Source organism: Vombatus ursinus, unplaced genomic scaffold (assembly GCF_900497805.2).
Source record: "Vombatus ursinus unplaced genomic scaffold, bare-nosed wombat genome assembly UNPS02014909.1, whole genome shotgun sequence".
In the NCBI taxonomy this organism is placed as follows: domain Eukaryota; kingdom Metazoa; phylum Chordata; class Mammalia; order Diprotodontia; family Vombatidae; genus Vombatus; species Vombatus ursinus.
In genome coordinates, this window is record NW_020954687.1 from 12,113,927 (window position 1) to 12,137,343 (window position 23,417).

At 33.3% G+C, this 23,417-nt stretch overlaps 1 protein-coding gene across 1 annotated transcript in view; it reads right to left on the reverse strand.

Annotated features, from left to right (window-relative positions):
* Nucleotides 1-2,647: 2,647 nt before the first annotated feature.
* Nucleotides 2,648-23,417, reverse strand: part of RO60 (Ro60, Y RNA binding protein) — a 37,108-nt gene continuing 16,338 nt past the window's right edge. Inside the window, exons 3-9 of the mRNA XM_027843425.1 lie at nucleotides 20,326-20,546; nucleotides 20,023-20,169; nucleotides 16,833-16,970; nucleotides 11,819-11,935; nucleotides 11,089-11,202; nucleotides 9,762-9,908; nucleotides 2,648-8,503 (exon numbers count right to left, since the gene is read on the reverse strand). Coding sequence (XP_027699226.1) covers nucleotides 8,351-8,503; nucleotides 9,762-9,908; nucleotides 11,089-11,202; nucleotides 11,819-11,935; nucleotides 16,833-16,970; nucleotides 20,023-20,169; nucleotides 20,326-20,546 — 1,037 coding nt within the window. The 3' untranslated portion in view covers nucleotides 2,648-8,350. The remainder of the gene's footprint in view (nucleotides 8,504-9,761; nucleotides 9,909-11,088; nucleotides 11,203-11,818; nucleotides 11,936-16,832; nucleotides 16,971-20,022; nucleotides 20,170-20,325; nucleotides 20,547-23,417) is intronic.

A 23,417-nucleotide genomic window follows, 5' to 3' on the forward strand; every position in this document is an offset into this window, starting at 1 on the left:
AAGTTCTGTGGAATAGAGCTAAGTACTGAGATAAAAGACAAAAGAGAATCAGAGCTTACCAGGGGAAAAAACAGCTCATATGTTGCTTAATGGCTAGATAGGGAAATTTGAGTTTGGGGAGTCAGTTTCCAGTAGCAGAAAGAGTATGACTTGATGATAGCTGCAAAGCAGCAAAGAGGGGAGGTGTGGGCATGCAGTGTACCAAGTGTGGATAGTGAGATGGGGAGGAGGTAAGGGTGTGTGTGTACATTTAAAATGAAGTAGGCACTCAATAATTAGGGTCATGAGCCCCAGAATGGAAACTGAAGAATTGAAAGTGTTGTGTTTTAGGGCCTAGTTTCTGGTCCCATGAGTCAGCTGCATTACCATAAATTCGAGAAAAACTTAGCTGGGCACAAACCCCAAAATGTTTATTTGCCCACAGGTAATAGTTTATTCTTGTCTAAAACAACCTGAGAGAAGTGATCAGGTTTTTTTGATTGCTATAAGCCTATTTCATAGCTGCTTCATTCTATTTCATTAAACATTTTTTCCCTCAAAGGAATCTATATTTTAGCGGCTTATGTGTTTAGAACTCATGCTCATGTCATATGCCGATGTTAATAATTGCATTTTCATTATGAATTACACTCATTACCTCATCCTTGGATAGTCAGTCATTATTGCACAGTAAAGAGGTGTCCCAAGCCACATTTTCCAGTGGAATTCTTAGATAGATTTTAGGTGAGTTATATAATTAATATTAACTTTGGTGTGTCATCTGTTCAAAAATTTCTTAATGTGAAGAATTGCTTTGCAAGGGCCTGTTACCCTTTCTTTATTATAAAACAAATTTAAATTTGTTTAAAATCTAAGCACTGTAAATATTTTATGAGAAATAAAAAGACAATTTGATATACAGTTTATTGTTCATCTCAAGTTGTACAGTAAGTATGCAGTCAAGTAGCATTTCACAAAGGTTTTAATGTTTTTTGCCTTAGTCTCTAAAGAATGATTTTTACTCCTTGTTGTGTTTGTTCATCCAAGGCTCAGGAGGAGAGGTGATGTGAAAGTCCTAAAGTAGCTGAAGAATTATTCCATAATACCACAATTAATAGACATAGACATTTCCTTGAAAAAAATGTCAATATATGTTAAGTTTATATACAGAGGAAACTACAAAGATTTTGTAAAGTATTAATAGGGAGAATTAGGAAAAATCTTTCTACAGAATTTAGAATCATATATATGTACCTTAATTTTATTAAGTCAGGATTGTGTTTGTGTATGGCTGACCTTTCTTTTAATATTAAAAACTATTTCCACTTTGAAAAACAGTGAAGTTCGAAAGGTGTGTAAGGTATGTAACTGACCAAACCACTGGCCTAGATTTTTTTATTGCAACTGTTATATTTTACTTTTTTATTTTCCAGTACAGGTTTCTTTGAGTCACGTACATGGAATGTATGCTTTTTATATGTTGATTTATATGAGTAATTTGGAACAAATGCTACTAACCTGCTTTCTAAAATTCATTGTTCTTGGAGATAAGCTTCTAGAGAGGACATGTCCCATACACAGGATTATTAATACAACATGATTCTAATAGGTCATCTAATAATCTTAATATTCTGTTTAGGTTATTTAGAATTATGTAAAGCAGTAAAAAAAAAATCAAACTATCAAATGTTCCTAGGTGTATTAAAAGAATATTGTTATAGATATAAGTATGAAGCACCTTCCTAAAATGAGATTTTTGAAAAGGGGAAAATAAAGCCCAGGTATACAATGACAAAAATATGCAAAATTACTGTATAAAATATATTTACTATGAAAGTTAAAAATTTCCTAAAACAAATAAAAATTCTAGTAATTTTTATCATCATTCTTGTCTATATTCGTTATTTTTTTTCATCACCTTTCTTTCTGACCTTTTCACCAGGAGTAGTATTTTACACAAATCAGATTTGGGGGTGGGAAGGTGCCCATGTTTTGACTAGTATAGTATATGCAAAACACCAAAGTGTCCATGCTTGCCTGATAAAAGGGTAATTAAACTAATGTAAAGTTTCTAAATTTAAAGTTTATTTCCAGTCATTATACAAAACTAGAAAGCCTCGGTTTAAAAGAACGTGCTGAAGTTCTATACCTCAGAAATACTAGTTCAACATTTTTAAGGCAGTATATGGTAATACTGAGACCCTGTATACTTGTTTGTACTGGAATGTGACACTTTAAGGCAGTAAAAGTTGAAATTTCCACTTTAAGGCTTCTACCCACTCTAAAAATATTTGAATTGTTACTTTATATAAACTTGTCATAACACAATAACAGCAAAAGTGACAGATTTTGGAAAGCAATGCACCTTATTATACAGCATACAACTATTACTTTTGCAGAACTAAATTACAGTTTCTGTATTAGCTAGACCTCACACCAGAAGAAAGCTGAAACTCAAAAGCATGATCTTCAGGTGCCTATTATGACATGTACATGTATACTCATGTTATTACATTAATTTGTATGTACACTATTCAGGACTACTTAATGCAGCAAAAATACACAGGTCTGTCAATAATTTTACTACACATCAACTGTAATTTGTCCTTTATGGGGCCATAGAGTTTCCAAAATAGTTCCCATTTATAAATGAATAAAACTTAACAAGTTTTCATTTCAAAACTTTAATAACGGTTTTGAATTAGTTCTTAACTTGCATATTCCAACAGTTATGTGTGACCTTGTATATCAATATCCAACCCTACTACCCTGACTTTTAAAAGAACAACCAAGAGAATATATTTTTGTTTGTTTGGTTACAAAAGTTGTTTTGGTGTAGGTTCTAAGTGGAGCAGAAACTCCACAGCTGTGGAACCAGAAGAAAACATCTATCTGCTTTACAGTATCAGAAACAACAGCTAGCTAGCCACACAATTTCATCATCAATTCCACAGAGAATTCGATCATAACTGTGAGTTACAGGTTTACCAACTTTAATTCCCACAATTTATATTATCCACTTTACTGCTTATAAAACTTCTAGTACAATTTGATATTTTCAGTGTTTAAAAGTAACTTTATTACATATTTATCCAGAAGGTAGAGTTAACTAATGCCCTTGTTCCCTTGTCAGTTTACCATGTAAAAAAAGTCACACATGATTAAGACAATCTTTTCCAAAGAAAATCCAATGATTTGGTACGTTGTAAAAGTATGAAGACTGAATAAAAGTTATTTGCTTATGTGATTTTCTTATGCCCTAATTGTATAAACAGACTTACTGAGACTTCTAGTACTTATGCAGATTTTTATTGACTCTAATAATGAGAACACAGAATTTTAAAATGCCATTTACTTAGAAGACCTATTCAAGTAATGCTACTTCCAGGGTGGAATAATGTTCTTATATGGTTGGCTCTAATTTTTTTATTTAAAGACTATCTGATCTTAAGACATTTTGGGCAGCTATTAACACACTCTATGTGATGAACTGCTATCACAACTGCTTTAGGGATAAGATATTAAGTTCAGGTTTTTTCCCAGTAGATTTGCACATTGTTCAGATATTGCTAGTATAAAACTAAATATCAAAATCTTAAATTTTTAAGGCATTTAAAAGAATAGTCCTATAAGCAAAGAAACTAATAAACATGCCAAAACTAAAATTTACTTTTTTTCTGATTCATATGTACTACATTACAATTGTGCATAACCCCAGTAGAGCAGGATTGGAATAAGATATCAAAAGGGAAATAATGTTTTTTTTTTTTTAATAAGAGGGAAAAAATTAAGTATAAGAAGGAGGGTAGTAAGATAAGAGTATCACTAAGAGGTAGAAAAGATGTAGTGTGGGAAATTAGTTACCTAAGACCAGAAGTATGTACAATAAATACAAGGTTATTATTTATATGGTTAAACTTGTTTTTGAAATTTATATATTTTAAACGTGATAGTACATTCTTATATTTACAGTGCCTCTACCACATTATCAAATGTATGTCATATGAAAACACTGTTGATAAACAGTGCCTTTTCACTAGTTTCCTAAGCTATAGTGGTATGTTTATGGATTACTAACTATAACTTCTTTAAGCTACATACAAATTCAACCACAGATGAGAACAATTTTAATTTTAAAATATATTAATCTTTATATTCAGTGTCAGATCCTAAACTTTACTCAGAAATTCTGGTGCATCACCCAAAGATAAAAGATCACATCCTATGATTCTTTCTCAATTTTGCATAATTTTTCTTATGGCAAAAAATTATGTTATGAAATGAAGATTAAAGTCCCTTAAAATAATCTGCAGTTTAAAGAATAAATTTTAAAATCAAGAGGTCAAATGTTTTCTGATGGACTTTCCCTCATTCAAAATTTGAGTCCTTGATTCCACTTGAGTAGATTTGGTATTTTATTTCCATGCTTCTACCCAATCCCCACTGACCTATTTCTCACAAGATAATTTAGATAAATATTTTGTTTTTAAACAAGCCTATTTAAGTAAAGTGGTTTTCAAAGTACACTGGCCATATATTTCAAAAGAAGATCACAAACTTACAAGCAGTGTCTTTGATTAATAAAATGTTACTTATACTACAGATTTTTTTCCCACAGATTCTCAAAGTGCTTGACAAAGATCAAACCCTTTTCAGGTACAAGTTATATTTTTCTATAGCTAGAGAACTGAGTTGTAAAGTGGTTCAGTCATGCAGCAATTGAGATGCCAGAGATGTTTAACAAAAGTTATAGCTAACTAAACAAAATTATCTAATATCCCTAAATCAAAAGTACTTAATGTTTACAAAAAATGCTAAATTACATGACCAAGTATTTATTATAAAATAATGAAACAGAATTGCCATGACCTGCCCACTATTTAGCCTGTAGGGTAGAACTAGCAAAAAACTTTGTTTAATTATTTAATCAACAGAATAAAAACTATCTCAGTGATATAAGGGGGCAAGTCACTTAATCACTCAACTTATTTCTTCATCTGTAAATTTTTGGGGGGCAGGGGTATAGGGAGGAAGGGTTGGACTGGATGAACTCTCTGGTCCCTTCCAGCACTAAATTTTATTCTATGACTTTGCAAAGTAGAATTCCTATCTGAACAACATTACAATCTACCACTTACCCAACAAATGGTGATCCAGCCTGGGCTTGAAGACTTTTAGTGGGGAAGGGGAGGTGGGGTTGGGAAGGGATGCAGTGGGGTCCTACTACTTCCTGAGGTAGAACATTTCTGGAAAGGGTATTAGGAACTCCTTACTCAAGCCTAAATTTATATTTTTGCAACTTTCCCATTTGTTCCTAGATTTGCCCTCTGAGACCAAGCAAAACAAATCTCACAATCCCTTTACCACGTGATAGTTCTTCAAATACTTTTAGGTGGCCATCAAGTTCCTATCTCTCCCTTTACAAGACCACTTCTCCAGCCTCAGTTTTGAAAGATTATGTTTGCTTTTTATGGAAAATTAGGGTATAATAGTAATATGTAGTATTTGAGATTATAAAAGCAACTTTTTTTTCTCATAATTGAAGTAAAGCTAAAAATGGTTCACAAAGTAGAATTTGTGCCTTAGTATATTTATTACAGTGAGGTAAGTTAACAGCACCTTGTCATTCCCATAAACACATTCAACTCCCAAACTGTGTCAACGTGAATTGTGAGGAAACTGTAGGAGTAACATGGTCCTTTAACATTGGCCACAAACTTACACACAACCTTTTCTAAAACCCTCTCCTAAAAGGCTAACCAAAGTGACAGATATTGTTTCTAACATCCCAAAAGAACTTTATTTTATCACTAGGGGAAAAAAAAAAACCAAGCCCTTAAAAACCAGCTTAAACAAATTTTCTCCAATGTCTCTGGTACTTTAATTAAAAAAACAAAACAAAACAAAACAATCCATCATCTACATCATGATCCCCATAATCTTTTAAATTAGACTTATATTTCCCAAGGTCACAATTATTTCTCTGAATGATTCTGATATTAATTCCTGAAGATACTTATAAAAGATTGTTGACTTTATAGATACAAAAAAGAAATATTTTACACTTGTAATAAGTCTCTGTTTTTATACTTTATCTCAACATTTCTACAAGGAGTAGTCATCCTGTATTTCTAACTTTTTAACTTAGGAAATTGTACTCAAAAAGTAATTTTAATAACTAATTATATACATCCATCAAATGTTCTTTAAATTCTGTCTGGATGGTATGACAGTTTTAGGTATCAAAAACATCTTAACATGTTATCACTTAAAATCTGATAAGAAAGCTAAAAAATTCAAATACTTTAGAAATATATCTTAGGTTTGGTTATGTCGTCAGAAGTATAGGAAGTAACAATGCATTCTGAGAAAGAATGTTTTCTGGTAACAACTTGATTTACTAAAAATATGGCCTATATTCTCACAATCTAGGAAGTGCTGTCTGGCGGATTCTACCAAGCTGGAAGGGCTTTTGAGGAGTAGCCTGGTGATAAACTGCTATACAAGGACCACCTTAGCTAGACAAGAGATGCTCACTGCCAGGCTGGCTGCAGGAAGGATAAGTTTTTTAGCCATGGCCGCTCTCAAACACTGCCTAGTAACTGACAGATTGTAATCTACCTTGGTGGAGAAGCTACTGACAACAATAGAATCATACATCCTTAAAGTATGGAAGAAACTATAGTATGACTCATGCAGGAAGCAATTTGAAACTGCTACCAGGCTATCTGAAGTCATGGTTGCAATAATAGCTTTATCACAGTTCTAAAATTACTGTTCTGAAAAAATTTTCCGAAAAGTAGAAAAAACTTATGTATATAAACTACAATAATACTGTTTGACCCCACCAAACACATGCATATCTCTAATGGCTAAGCAAGTGGAAAGTTAAGATCTGTATTTGCTAGTTTTACTTCTTACACACTAATTTTTAAAAAATAATAAATGAAAAATTAAAGTTTTAATATTGAGAGACTACTGTTGGAATAATCATATGAAAATTAGGAACAATGAAGTTTTAAGCTTAAAATTAAAGAAAATTTCCTATCAAGAGTATATTTGTTCTTTAGCATACTCTGGTGTACTAAATAAAAATTTTAATAACCACACTCAATTTTAAAAAATTTCCCTGAAGATATTAGTGAACTATTGCTTTAATTCATAAACAATGATTGGTCACAAAGTCCTTTGCAAAGTTACCATAGACATATCTTTTGTCACATATTTTCTGTGACCAGAAAAGAGTTTACTAAATTTGTGTTACCTGAAAGAATAACTGGCAATAGGAGGCTAGTGGCTGTTTTATACTATAGATAATAAAAATTCATTTAATATGCAATTAGCTAAAATAATGGTTAAGAACATAATTATTTTAAAATATCTACTTTCAAAGTAGGCAAATTTTCATTTCTGAGGATTAATTTTAAATTTTAATATAGTTTAATTTTGATGATTATTGGAATTGTCAAGACTAGCTAAACTGTTTTTAAGTAGTGAATTTATGTCAATATTCTCATAATCCAGAGCAACTTATTAAATGTTTTTCCTCTAGAAAACAATTCTTTATCAAAATATAAACTTATACAAAGATGCTAATCAAAGAATTTGCTATTGTTTTCTGATTACCTACCTTGCATTCTATCAGTGCTAATTAAAAATTGTTAAAGTTGATTTTCAATATGTAAGAAAACTACTAAAAATGTGATCGTAAAGATCACACAAATTATTTTGGGGGATAAGATGTCCTCTGATTACTTCCTCAAGTTTCTTGGTATGATCCCCTGTTCCTTATCCCTCCTCTGCCCCAAGTAGAAAACTTTACAGATCATTTTTTATATTCCATCACAGTTACATGGTCTAGTGCACCCAAAGAGTACGTTTAGTATTTGGAATTCAAACAATAGAAGTATCAAAGTTATCCTTTTTGAATGAGAACACAGGAAATTTTAAACACAGCTTAGGCAAATTGTTTAAAATGGCACATAGTCTATGATGTCAAGACCACTTTCATTTTTGGCTCTCACCTAATAAATATTATTAACGATTTTCTAAAGCAAAAATGTTCTTCAGTGAATGCATCAGAATGCAAATTTTTTCTTCTAAGTAGAAGTTGGAGGTAAAGTTTCTACAGTGAGTTTAGTAGTAGGTGCTTTATAAAATATTGGTTGAGTTTAATTTATTTGCAGTTTAAATTACATATAGTAGACAACAAAGTAATTTTAGGTTCTTACTTTCCTTCTGAAAAAAGGATAAAAGGGTAACTTTCTGATATGTTTTGTCATTTTTCAGTTAAGTTTAGCTGGTTATTAGATATTTGTAGCAAAATCCACTGCCAGCAATGGACATGAAGTGAAGTGCTGGTGCCAGAAGATTAAATCACATCCATTGTGAAGTTTCGAATTACATCCAGAGCTCCTGCATCAAAGCCACACATATCCAACATGCCTCTATCATCTGGGTCTGCAATGGTAAAACCATTTGAGGTCATTCCACAAACAATCAATTTAGCTGGAATATCCATTTTCTGTAGAAAGAAAAAGATCCACAGGGTAAAATTAAATAGATGAAAACTTTGATTATTTTAAATATGGATTTAATTTCTACACTAATGATAAAATATAGGAAATTTTAACTACTTTAAAACTCCTCTGTCATAGATTTAATAAAGCATCTAAGGTCCCTTCTAAATCTACCAACCTTTAAGTCACTGAGTTAGATATGTTTGAAGATATCATGCCAAAGTTCCAAAATTTTGATTATGTAACAGTGGGAAATATCCCTTATAATATCTTGGCATAAGTTTTTTATGTTTACAATGTTAACCTTGCTTTATTTAGAAATAAGAAAATTCTCTTAAGGTTTTAGCTTAAGTTTAAAAGAAAGAATTAAGTCTAAGAAATGTGCTTAATTTTAATGCCTTGATGCTTCATCCAAAGGTAGCATTTCACTAAATTTTTTGGTCTTTATTTCATTTTCCTCATGTATGTTGAGGGATTTCAATTAGATGATCTATAGTTCCTTCTAGCATTACCATTAAAAGAATATAAGTAAATATTTCTCTACAGCTTTTTTAAGCTGCAAAAGGATTTTTCTTTATCGAATAAATGAGTTATTTATAAAACATTTAAATCACCATTTAAATAAGGAAGGAGGAAAGGAAGTAAATAAACATTTATTAAGTGCCTGTTATGTGCCAGACACTGTGTTAAGTGCTTTGCAAATATCTTATTTGATACTCTCAACAACCCTAGAGGAAGATGTTATTATGATCCTTATTTTACAGCTGAGGAAACTTGAGGCAAACAGCAGTCAGGTGACTTGCCCAAGATCACATAGCTAGTGTCTGAGACTGGAGGTCTTCCTGACTCCAAGTTCAGTGTTCTAAACACTGCACCACCTACCAGTGAAATTTATACTTGCTGCTTTGGTTTTATGTAAACCTTAACATTTCAGAAATCCTACTTGAATTTATCAAGCTTCTTAAAATGACTAAAATAAGCCCAGCTGAGTTACACATATATCTTTTCTCCCTATTCTTAGAAATATATGTTCTTAAGGTTACTAGTGATGTATTTTAAGAATGGCTAAAATTTTTAAAAATTTATCAGTCCAATAATTTTTCTTATACCTGCCTAATTCTAAGGACATAACTAGTATTACTAAATACCACTGTTCTTTCCTACACAATTGAGCAAAACTATAGGCTGTCATACATTTTTCTTTGAATATATTAACACTTCAGGATTATATGTCATAAGACAAAATATCAAAATCCAATTTACCATCCGGTAATCCCTCAGAGCCACAGCTGGATGGACACTTCCAAAATAGGTCTCATTATCAGTGAACACAATGAAGACATCAGCAGCTGTATTTGTCTTCTGAGCCCATATCATTGGGAGAGAACAATCGGTACAACCCATTGGAATCTAAAAAAAAAAAAATGAACATCAAGTATAAGACAGTATCTTAGTAAATTAGATAAATCTAACAAACTTAGAATCATTTCACTTATCGATTTATACATATATTAAGCACCTAAACTGGAGTGTGTTGTTCAAGATAACTAGTCTTTCTGCCCAAAGGGGATATATTAGTGTGGTATTTAAGATAATAGTTTAGTTTGCTTGTCATTGTACTTTGATACATGAATTTATGACCTGTATCATATGCACTATAATAAAACTGCCTTTATACCAAAACTTCTCCCTGTGAAGGGAGACACTTCAAAAATCAACATCTAAGAGCTCATCTTTTTCCACAGGCCCAGCCCTATGCCAAAATCCCAAATTTCCACTGAAGAAACCATCATTTTTCCAGGCTCCCAGGTTTATAACCTCAGCATTATCAGCTTGTCTCCTTACTTTCCCTCAGGACACATAATCAGTGAACTGCCATATTTCTACTTCCACAACATCTCTCACATATAGTCACTACCTTAGTTCAGAGACCCTTCTTCTTTACTGGAACACTACAATAACCTTTTAATTGGTCTCTTTTCTCAAGTCTCCCCACTTCAATCTATCCTCCACAGTCCAGTTTCCTATTATTTCTATATTATGAAAATAAATAAGCAATATTTCATAAAACAAAGAAGTGAGGTACAGTGGCACAAACCTGTAACCCCAGCCTCCCCAGAAGGTAAGGCCAGTTAAGGTCTCCTGAGCTTGGGTTGCAGTGGGCTAAGCCAATCAGGTGTCTGCACTAAGTTCATATATAATGATGTTCCTTAGGAATGTTAGACCTAAAGAGGGGGAGGCTGAGTGTGAAGAGGCTCAGGCTAGAAGCAGAGGAGGTCAAAGCTACTATGGTGATCAGAGTGGGACAGGCCTATGAGTAATCCCTGTACTGGAACAGCCTGAGTGAGATAGGAAAACATAGTCTTAAAAAAATAAAAAATAAATAAAGCAGGAAAAATTTTCATCTAAGAAACTTTCTTCTCTATTCATTACTTGAATTACCTTGTATAGTGCCCTATACATAGTGGAATTCAATACAATGGAATTTCTGTTTACCACCTGAAAATGTTTTTTTATTCTTGGACTAGATCTAATAATGAAGCAAATTATATTTACCTTCAACAAAAATATTCACAAAATTGTTACCTACCTCATCCATAACCTTCAACACTTGACACAAAGTCATATCCATAGTCACTGGGCATGGTACCATTTCATGTGAAAATGCAATTATATGGGAATCTTTTTCTGTTCTTGCAACAACCTGAAAAATCCAATTATAGTCATCTTAAATAGATTAGGAAAGGTTCATCAATTAGCACATAAAACTCTAAATTGAAACAGTAAGTATACTAATACATAACTTAGGCATATGTAAGTAATTTAATACATTTGAAAGTGTTTTTATGTTTATGATTTCATATGATCCTAACAACATCCCTGATTGGTAGATAAGGATGACAGTATTTCCTCTATTTATGGATAAGGATACTGAAAATTAAAGAAGCTAAATGACTTACCTAATATTTAGACAGTGACAGAATCAGTAATAGAACCTAGGTCAACTGAGTCCTAGTTCACTACTTTTTCCAAGATTATATCTATTAAATAGTTTTTATGAGCAATTTTTCAAAACTCTTACTAACATTTAATTCCTCACTGTTTAAAAAGTATAATCTATTCACTATTTGCATTCTGTCAATGTAACAAAGACTTGGCTTAACAAAACCTCATGAAATCTAAAAGTATTTATTATCAGAAAGTAAATGAAAGCCTAATTTAATCATCATATCAAATCATATTTTAAAATAAGTGCTTTACAACCTGGTTAGGTAATACACATTTTACAGTAGAACAAAATGCAAAAAAGCCTTTCTCACCATACACATTGCTGCAGCAACTGTACTAGCATTGAGTATACTGCCCAAAACTCTTTGGTCCATGGAACCACTGACATCAATAGCTAGCAAGAAACGTTTTCCTGTTGGTTCAACTGTCTAAAAGAGGAAAAAATTAGGTATTAAAACACACAGCTGCCAAAGGAAATTACTAAAGCACACGTGGGTCTCACCATTGTCACTCCATGCTCAAGAAGTCCCAATACTTCCCTATTACATTTAAGATAAAATATAAAGCTCTAGAATATCTGGCTCTGGTCTATCTTTCTAGGCTTACTGCATATTAATCTCTTTACAATCTTTACATTCTAGTCAAATTGGTCCACTTGCTCTTCCTCTAATACAAAGTTCAATCTCCAAACTCTACAAACAGGTAACATCTCTGACTGTAATATAAATCCCTCCTCATTTCTGCATCATACAATCTCTAATTTCCTTCATGGCCCAGCTTAAATTGACCTACTAGATTCTAATGTCTAAGAACCCAAAAATTACTTTGTATTTTCTATTTTACTTATCTGTGTTCAGGTTATTTTCACCTAATAAAATGCAAGCCATTTGAGGACAATGAATGTTTTTATCTTTATATCACCAGCAAGATACCTGGCACATAGGATATCTTAATAAATGACTTTTGAATGAATGAATGAATGAATGAATGAATGGAAGATGGATTAGATTTGTTCTTCTTGATCTCAGACAACACAAATAAGAAAGACAGGTAGAAGTGACAAAGAAACAAATTTTGGCCTGATGTAAGGAAAAACTTCTTAACAAATCAGAGCTGTCATGAAAAGAGTGAATGCACCATCAATAAAGAGGAAATTAAAGCAATTATTAGGAGTTAGTTTCAGCCCAAAGACAATGCCAATAAAACTGAAAATGTAAGTGAAATGGATGAATATTTACAAAAATATAAACTGCCCAGATTAACAGATGAGGAAATAGAATACTTAAATAACCCAATCTTCTGGAAGAACAAAAGGTCAAAAATATCAAGGGAATCAATGAAAAAAAAAATGAAGGTAGTCTAGCAGTACCAGATTTCAAACTATATTACAAGGCAATAATCATCAAACCAATCTCTTACTAGCTAAGAAACAGAGTGGTGAATCAGTGAAATAGGATAGGTATGTAACCTAAATAGAACAGGTATAGTAAATGACCACAGTAATCTAGTGTTTGGTAAACCCAAAGATCCAAGATCTTGGGGAAAGAACTCATCACTTGACAAAAAATTTTGTTGTGAAAACAGGAAAGCAGTTTAGCAGAAACTAGGAACAGAAAAACATCTCACACTTTATACCAAAAATAAGGCCAAAATGGGTACACAATTTAGATGTAATGGGTGATATCACAGGCAAATTACGGGAGCATGGAAAAATCCACCTGTCAGGTCTATGGATAATGGAAGAGTTTATGGCCACACAAGAGATGGAGAAGATCATGGACGTAAAATGGACAATTCTGATTACATGAAATTAAAAGTTTTTGCACAAACAAAACCAATGCAGCCAAAATTAGAAGGAAAGCAAGAAAATAGAAAATAATTTTTTACAGCAAGTTTCTCTGATAAAGGACTCATTTCTCAAACATAAAGGGAATTGAGTCATATTTATCAAAATAAGAGTCATTAGTTGATAAATGAACAAAGCATAAATGAATCAAAGGATGTGAACAGGCAGTTTTCAGAAGAAATCAAAGTTATCAACAGTCACATAAAAAATGCTCTAGGGCTAGGTGGTGCAGTGGATATAGCACCAGCCCTGGAGTCAGGAGGACCTGAGCTCAAATCTGGCCTCAGACACATAACACTCACTAGCTGTGTGACTCTGGGCAAGTCAGTTAACCCCTAACTGCCTCACCAAAAAAAAAACCCAAAAAACTCTAAATCACTACTGATTAGAGAATGCAAATTAAAACAACTCTGAGATACCGCTTCATACCAATCAGATTGGTGAACATAACAAAAAAGGAAAAATAACAAATGCTGCTGTGGATGTGGAAAAACTGGGACACTGATACACTGTTGGTGGTCTAACCATTTTGGAGAACAATTAGGAACTATGCCCAAAGGGCTACAAAACTGTCTATACCCTTTGACCCAGCAATGCCACTACTAGGTATACATCCTACAGAGATCAAAAGCCTATTTGTACAACAACATTTAGAGCAGCCCTTTTTATGGTAGTAAAGAATTGGAAATATGATGCCCATAAATTAGGGAATGGCTGAACAAGTTATGTTATATGATTGTGATGGAATATTATTGTGCTATAAGAAGTGACAAGCAGAATCGTTTCAGAAAAACCTGGGAAGTCTTATATGAACTAATGCAAGGTGCAGAACCAGAAGAACAATGTACACAGTAACAGCAATACTATAACAATGATCAACTGTGAAAGATTTAGCTATGATCCAAGACAATTCCAAAATATCCATGATGAAAAATGCTATCCATATCTCTCCAGAGAGAGAACTGATGAACTCTGAATGCAGACTGAAGCATCCTTTTTTCACTTTATTTTATGTGTTTTCTTTTACAAATGGCTAATATGGAAATGTTCTGCATGACTTCATGTGTATAATGGATATCATATTGCTTGACTTCTCAAACAGCAGGGAATGGATAGGAGGGAAGGAAAGGATTGGGAACTCAAAATTTTATCCTTTATTTATTTATTTAGGCAGGCAATCAGGGTTAATTAACTTGCCCAGAGTCACAAAGCCAGTAAGTGTCTGAGGCTGGATTTGAACTTGAGTCTTCTTGACTCCAGGGCTGGTGCTCTATCCACTGTGCCACCTAACTGCACTGGAACTCAAAATTTTAAAAAATCAATGTTAAAAAAAATTTTAATTAAAAAATGTAACAGGGAAATGGTTAACAAAATAAATGATTTCTTTTAAAAAATAAAAACAAGTTAGAGCTGTCCAAAAGTGGAATAATATCTCTTGGGAGGTTTCTTGTTATTACCTTTCTTTGGGTGAAAGCTGGTAGATCCATTTTGGGCAGATATGGTAGAGGTGATTCCTACTCATGTATCTACTGGACTATATATTCTCTGAGGTTCCTTCCAAAACTAAGATTCTGTAAAAATCTTTCCTTAACATTTCACATTTAATATCATTTTACCAATAAAGCACTTTCATAGGGCATATCTAGAGATGACTGTTTGATTTGCTAATTAAAGGAAAAACTTTTGATATCATGCTTATATTTTAGAAAAGGTAATTAAATATATTTAAATACTTCAAGAATATATGATTTCATTAGTATGAGTACTCTACTCTCTGAAGATTATAACTTCTCTACAATTTAGTAAAAGGTCGTTTAGCCAAAAAAATCATCATCCTGTGGCAAACCTAGTGATAAGCCTCTTTGAATTTAGCAAGGCTGGGTTCTCAGGCAACAGAGTTCATCATGCAGCTCCTATTCAGTCTTTCCAGGATGGTACAACCAGCCAGAGGCTTGTGTTCTACTCGTACATCCTTCAAGAATGTTACTCATTATCAAGAGGCATCAGACCTGGAAGTTTAGAAGTCTTAGAGGGCTTTAATGCAAGAAACTGAAGAAATGACATACAATTATCATCATTATTATTATACAATTTCACCAAAGCAAAAAAACAAAACACAAACAACAAGCAGATAAAGAATGTCTATTGTCCAGTCTATGGTTTGCAGGTACAGGGAAAAGCTGTAGAGTTCATCCATTAGTATACACATCTTGGCCAGAAACAACAAACAGAAAATAAGCTAGGCTCAGAATTGAATAAGAGGAAGAGTGAAAGTCAGGTGGCCTTTGTGAAACTCCAAAGCTATTTTAAAGACACTAAACTTTTCTGTGAAACAGAAGATAACTTTCTTAATATCATTATTTTTCTGATGTATGGCTATAAGTCACAGAACACTACAGCCTGCAAAGAATTAAACTGAAGCTCACTCAAAAGGCAATGAAGAAGCATGTTTGGTGTAAACAGTTTACAACAATTTATAAACAAGGCAATATGAAGAAGTGGTATAAAGGATGTCACCAAAGAAATATGCTCATGAAAAAGAAAATAGGTTGGTCATATGGTAAAAGAGAGAGATAACTAATAGAAAGTATATATTTCATTGGTGTCCTCATGACGTCAAGAAAAAGAAAGGAAAAGTCCCAAGCACGTTAGGTGCCCTCAAAGTTATTATAAGAGAAGATGAAAAGTCACAAAGTGTAGAGAGAAATGGAAGAGCTACAGTCTACATCAATGGAGGGAGATCCACACTGATAATATTGCAGAAATGAGTTCATAAGCAATGATTTATATTTTTGCCTCTGAATTTGAAAAACTTTAATTTGTCATGATTAGATAATTTTATCAATATTAAATTTGGATTAGCCAATCAGTATTTTGCATTTTAGTACTGGCATTTAAATCAGCATTTCATGAGGACAAATTTTAGAGAAATATTTACATGTGCAAACTACATTTTTTAAAAAATTGACATTATTTGTTACCCTTCTCTGGTCATGGCAGTTAAGTACAACAAAAATTTCCCTCTATTCTAAAGTTTGGTTGCCAGGATGAAACAGAACATTTTATTGTGTCAATATTCCTCAAATTAGAAGCTAGCTAATTAAACATAGAATTCTATTTTACCAATTTAATTTCATATTAAGTGTATTCTAATATTTTAGCATATCCTATAGTAATTAGGCAAATTTCAAAGTAAATTGTTAGAATAGTATGGTACAGAAATTATGTATCTTAAACTGATTTGAAATCCAATGATACTTTGTCTGCAGGCAGGTAAACTACTTTTAGAAACAATAACAAAAATTTTGGGGGAAAAAAAAAAAATCACATTAACTAAAAAAAAAAATCAATGCTTCATCAAAATTCTTCAGCTCTATGGCTAAAATTTACAAGTATTAGTAATGGCATTTCAGTAATATTAAATAATATTATATCTTTACTATGTCTTTTTAAAAAATTGAGACAAATAAAATTATTACCTTAAATGTTTTATAAAATGCAGTATTCAATGCTTTCAAAATATCTTCATCAGGAAGCCACTTCACTTTTCCTCGGAGCCCATGTCCTGTTTTATAAGTTTTTAATGCAACTAAAACATGGAATGGATGTATGCGAGCCTATAAATAAGATCAAAGACATTTAAAAATATGAATGAAACCTGAAAAGTAAAAATAATTAAGTTTAAGTATTCCTCTTTAATTTTAAATCAGTGCTTTAGGTCAAGTGAATCTATTTGTTTATTTATTCTGAATTAACTCCCTCCCCTCCAGGAAATTCAATAAGTGGGAGTTAGGTGGAGTGGGGGAAAGGAGTGGATGGGTGAGAATATAATGTGTATATAAATATAATACAATGTAGAATGTAATAGTAGCTAGATGGTGCAGTGGATAGAGTGCTGGGCCTGGAATCAGGAAGACCTGAGATCAAATTTGGCCTCAGACATTTACTAGGTGTGTGACCTTCGGCAAGTAACCTAACTCTATTTACCTCAGTTTCTTCATCTGTAAAATGAGCTACAGAAGGAAGTGGAAAACCACTCCAATACCTTTGCCAAACAAAATCTCAAAAGCGGTCACAAAGAGTTGGACATGACTGAAACTGACTAAACAACAACAACAAAGAATGTAATAGTGGCAAAGGAAAGTCAGGTAAAGTGTTATAAAAAATGTGTCTTTTTATAAAACTAGGCATTTGGATTTGGCAAGTAATAAATATGAATAAGACAAAGTCTCTGCACTCAAGGAGCTATAAGCTAATATAATTCCATCAAAGAAGTACATAAATGAAAAATATGTACTTCTACTTTAATTTTTAAAATGTTAACTAAAATACTGTATTTTACAACTAGGTAATAAGGAAAATGAAATCTGAGATCACTGACAATAATACACAAATGAGCATGAATTATTTTTGAAGTTTAATAACCAGCTACTTCAAAAAATAGTTTGTATAACTATTATAACAAGGGTGTAATTATTTAGTACCTATGAAATGGGGAGAATCATAAAATTTGAGAGTTGGAAAAGACCTCAGTGGCCACCTAGGCCAAACATCCCATACAACAAAGGAATCTCTACTAAAACATGCCTGTTAAGTGGCTATCTAGCCTCTGTTTAGAAAGCTTATTCTACTTTTGGACAGCTACAACTATTAGGCAGTTTTTCCTGACATCAAACTTACACTGACCTCTCTACAATTTCCATCTATTGCTCCTGGTTCTGTACTGCAGGGCAAATAGAACAAATCTAAACCCCCTTTCACAAGACGGTTCTTCAAACACCTGAAGAGAGCTGTCATGTCCTTCCTGAGTCATCTCTTCTCCAGACTAAATTTATCTAGTCCTTTCAATACGCCCAAATCCTCATAACATGAATTAAAGGCCAGTGACCATTCTTGTCCCCCTATACTGAAGTCTCCAGTTAATTCCTGTCCTTCTTAAATTATGGTGCCCAAAAGTGAACAAAAATATCCAGAAAGGGTCCATCGAAAGTACAGTACAGTGGGACTATCAGCTCTCTATTTCTGGAAGCTGCATTACCTATTTTAAAGTAGTATTAGGATTAAATTAGCTTCTTTTTGTCTGCCACTTCATACTACGGACTCTTATTAACCTTGAAGTCCATTAAACCCCTAAATAGTTTTCAGAACAACTGTTATGTACCTGTACCTCCTCCATTTTGTACTTATATTGATTTTCTGTATCTGGATATAAGAATTTACATTTTTCTCTATTGAACTTTAACTTATTAATGGTCTAATGTTGTAGTCTGTTAAGATTCTTTTGGATCCTGACTGTGTCATACACTATGACAGCTATCTCTCCCACCTTTATGTCATCTGCAAATTTGGGGAGCATGCCATCTATGCTTCTATCCAAATCTCTGATGTAAATGTTATAACATAGATCCAAACATTCTTTCTTCCTCCTCCACTGCCAAGCTGCTAGAAAGAGTAAAATAGTCTACACTCACCATGTATGTATACGTGTGTGTGTGTGTGTGTGTGTGTACTAACAAGAACAACAACAATAAAAACAGCTAACATTCTCCAACAGTCATGATAGAAAATGCTATCCACATCCAGAGAAAGAACTCGAGTCTGAATGCAGATGGAAGCAGACTATTTGCTCTCTTTTTTTTTGTTTGTTCCTTTTGATTTGTTTCTTCTTGCTCATGGCTCCTCCCATTGGTTCTAATTCTTCTTTACAATATGACTAATGTGAAAATATGTTTAATATGATGGCATATGCAGAATCTATATAAGATTTCATGCCATCTTGGACAGGAGAAAGAGAAGGAAAGGGGAGAAAATTTAAAACTCAAAATTTTAGATACCACCTATTGTGTGCCAGACATTGTGCTAAATGCTTTACAAAAACTACCTCATTTGATCCTCACAACTACCCTGGGAGGTAGGTACCAATATTATTACCATTTTATAGCTATTAAGTGACTTGTCTAAGGTCACACAACTATTAAGTGTGTGAGGCTGGATTTGAACTGGGTCTTACTGACTCCAGGCCCAGCACTCTAACCACTGTGCCATCTAGTAGCATGGTACAGTAGAGAGCTGACCTCAAACCATGAAAGTTTGGGTTCAAGTCCCATCTCTGACACACACTGGCTATGTGACTAGGGGAGTCACTTAACCTCTCAGGGCTCTAGGCTAATGGTATCAAACTCGAATGGAAATGGAGGCCCTTAATGCCTACATAAAGGGGCACAACTGATATAGTTTTAAAATGCAATGTCATTTATGTTTTATTGTATTTTCTTAAATATTTTTCAATTACATTTTTATCTGGTTCAGGTCACACTCTGTCACGTGTGGGCCACGTGGCCCACACTGTTTGATACTTCTGCTCCAGGCAAAGCTCTCAGATTCTAAGCTGCAGAGAAGGTGTGGACCTATATTGATAGAGGGAGTTTCCTCACTTGAAAGTCACCTACAGCAATGAAAATGTGTCCAGTAATTGCTCTCTCTCCTTTCATTCCTTTAAACAGACACAGAACCACAGAATAAAGAAGTATCAGAAAGGCTGACCTGGGTGTATGCCCACTTAGAATCACAGATTAAAAACACAGATACTCCACTCAGGGAGTTTACATCTAATACATATCATACATTCTTATGGTCAGTCAAAAAGAATTCAGTTTTAATAAGTCTTACCTTTTTTAAAAATTTATCATTACACAGTCTTTCACATACTGAAGAAACTTCTGAACTTCCTGGCTCAAGCACTGAATTAGCTGTCATCTTTCCTAGATTCCTCAGCAATGCAGTTAGAGGCATCTCCTGTAACAAGGCTTTCCACACCTGTTACATTTATATAAATAGACATAAAGAAATGAGAGAAAAGCATCCATCCACTTATACTTACATTGACAACAGTAATAATGTTAATGATATGAATACTTAAGTTTGACCACATAAAAATGAGAGTAAATTATTCTAAGAAATTGATTTACTTACCTCTTTAGACTTTAGATGATTAGTCAGAAGATGTTCCCTAACCAATTTATGCTCTTCTATTAGATGAATCACTTCCAATTCATCTTTTGTGTGCTTCACTCTCTCCACAGCTTCCAGATATTTCAGCAATTTTTCTATCTCTGGGGAAAGTGCCTTATCTTTATATGCTTCCTGTACCTCCTTCCAACCCTTTGTAACATATTTGGTCACAACAGCAAGTCCTTTAAGAAAATGAGAAAATTACAGACAGTATGTGAATCTAAGGTTGACACAGGAATAAATGAATGCTTGCACAAACAGATCAATAACAGAGACCCTCAAAAAGACAGTATCCTGTATTTTTATCTATAAAGATGATTTAAGCAACTGAAGATAAACAAATTCAAATATTCAAGGGCTTAAAATCAGTTTAAAGAATTTTTTCCTCCACCTTGCCTATCTTAAATAGCTCTATTACAGAAGTTTGGCATGATAGGAAATATAAAGCTAATGGAATTTACTGGAGACACTGAGGGGATGACACGGTCAGACTTGTGCTTAAAGATGAATGATATTCCTGGATCAAAAGGTACGAACTTTATAGCCATTTAGGCATAGTTTCAGATTGGTCTCCAGAATGGATAGACCAGTTCACTACTCCACCAACAATTCATTAATGGACTTATTTTCCCTCATCTGCTCAAGCATTTGTCATTTCTGATAGGTGTGAATTGGTACCTCAGAGTTATTTTACTTTGTCTTTCTTTAGTCAATTGTGATTTAGAGTACATATGACTACAGACAACTTTAATTTCTTCTGAAACTGACTGTTCATATCCTTTGATCATTTATCAACTGAAGAATGGCTCTCATTTTTATATGTCTGACTCAGTTCTATGCCCAGTACATATTTGAGAAATGAGACCTTATCAGAGAAACTTGCTGCAAAAATTTTTGCTATTCATTGTCTCTAATACCTTTTAGCAAAATACAGTTTCCCAGCTTCTCTCTTTTAATTAGATCTATTTTTGCTTTTTGTTTCAAGTATTTTTTTTCTTTTTAAATATTTTATTTTTTTCAATTACATGTAAAGACAATTTTTAACAGTCATTTAAAAATTTTATTAAATCCAAATTTTTTTCCTCCCTCTCTCACCTCCCTCTCCCTAAGACAGTAAGCAATTTAATATAGGTTATACGTTGCAATCGTGTAAAACATATTTCCATATTAGTCATGGTGTAGAAGGAACAGACGAAAACACACACACACACACACACAAAGTGAAAATAGCATGCTTTGATCTGCATTCAGACTCCATCAGTTCCTTCTCTGGATGTGGATAGCATTTTCCATCAATTCCTTTGGAATTGGTTTGGATCACTGTACTGCCGAGAAGAGCTAAGTCATTCATGGTTGATCATCACACAAGGTTGTTGTTACTGTGTACAATGTTCTCCTAGTTCTGCTTACTTCATTTTGTATCAGTTTGTATATGTTTTTCCAGGTTTTTCTTAAATCACCTGCTTGTCATTTCTTACAGCACAATAGTATTCCACTACATTCATATAGCACAACTTGTTCAGCCATTCCCCAAATGATGGGCATCCCGTTGATTTCCAGAGCTGCTATAAACATTTTTGTTCATATAGCTCCTTATCCCTTTTTTAATGATCTCGGGGATACAGACCTACTAGTGGTATTGGTGGTATGCACGATCTGATTGGCCAATGGGCATAGTTCTAAATTGCTCTCCAGAATGGTCGAATCAGTTCAAAACTCCCCCAACAGTGCATTAGTGTCCCAATCTTCCCATATCCTCTCCAATATTTATCATTTACCGGTTCTGTCATATTACCCAATCTAAAAAGTGTGAGGTGGTACAACAGAGTTGTTTTCATTTGGATTTCTCTAGTCAATACTGACTTGTCATTTTTTCTTATGACCACAGACAGCTTTGATTTCATCTGAAAACTGCCTGTTCATATCCTTTAATCATTTATCAATTGGGAAATGACTTGCATTCTTACAAATTTGACTCAGTTCTCTATATATTTGAGAAATGAAGCCTTTATCAGAGACACTTGCTGTAAAAATTGTTTCTCATGTTTCTGCTTTCCTTCTACTCTGTGTTGCAATGAATTTGTGTAAAAACTTTTTAACGTAATCAGTTATCCATTTTACATCGCATAAAGATCTTTATTCTTTTGTTCGGTCATAAATTCTTCTCCTCTCCATAGATCTGACAGGTAAACTATTTCTTGGTGTCCTAATTTGCTTATGGTGTCACCCTTTATGTCTCAATCATGTACCTATTTTGACCTTATCTTGGTATATGCTGTAAGAGGTTGGTCTATACCTAGTTTCTGCCATACTGTATCCTTTTTCCCAGCAGTTTTTGTCAAATAGTGAGTTCTTATCCCAGAAACTAGGGGTCTTATCAAACACTAGGTTACTACAGTAATTTACGACTGTGTCCTATGTACCTAATCTACTCCACTGATCCACCACTCTATTTGATATTACCAAATAGTTTTGATAATTACTACTTTATAATAGTTTCAGATCTGGTACAGCTAGGCCACCTTTACTTTTTTTTTAATTCCTTTGATTAATTTCCTTGATATTCTTGCCATTTGTTCTTCTAGATGAATTGTTATTTTTTCTAGCTTTATAATTTTTAGGTAGTTTGATTGGTATGGCACTGAATAAGTAAATTAATTTAGATAGAAGTCATTTTTATTATATTTAGGCCTATCCACGAGCAGTTGATATTTTTCCAATTGTTTAGATCCAACTTAATTTGTATGAAGTGTTTTGTAATTGTGCTTATATAGTTCCTGGGTTTGTCTTGGCAGGCAGACTCCCAAGTTATTTCATACTATTTACAGTTATTTTAAATAACATGCTGCTGGGCTTTGTTGGTAACATACAGAAACATTAATGATTTATGTGGGTTTATTTTATATCTTTCAGCTTTGCTAAAGTTATTTCAAGAGGTTTTTTGGTTGATTTTCTAAGTATACCATCATATCCTCTGCAAAGAGTGATAGTTAGTTCCTCATTGCCTATCCTAATTCCTTCAAGTTCTTTTTCTTCTCTCACTGCTATAACTA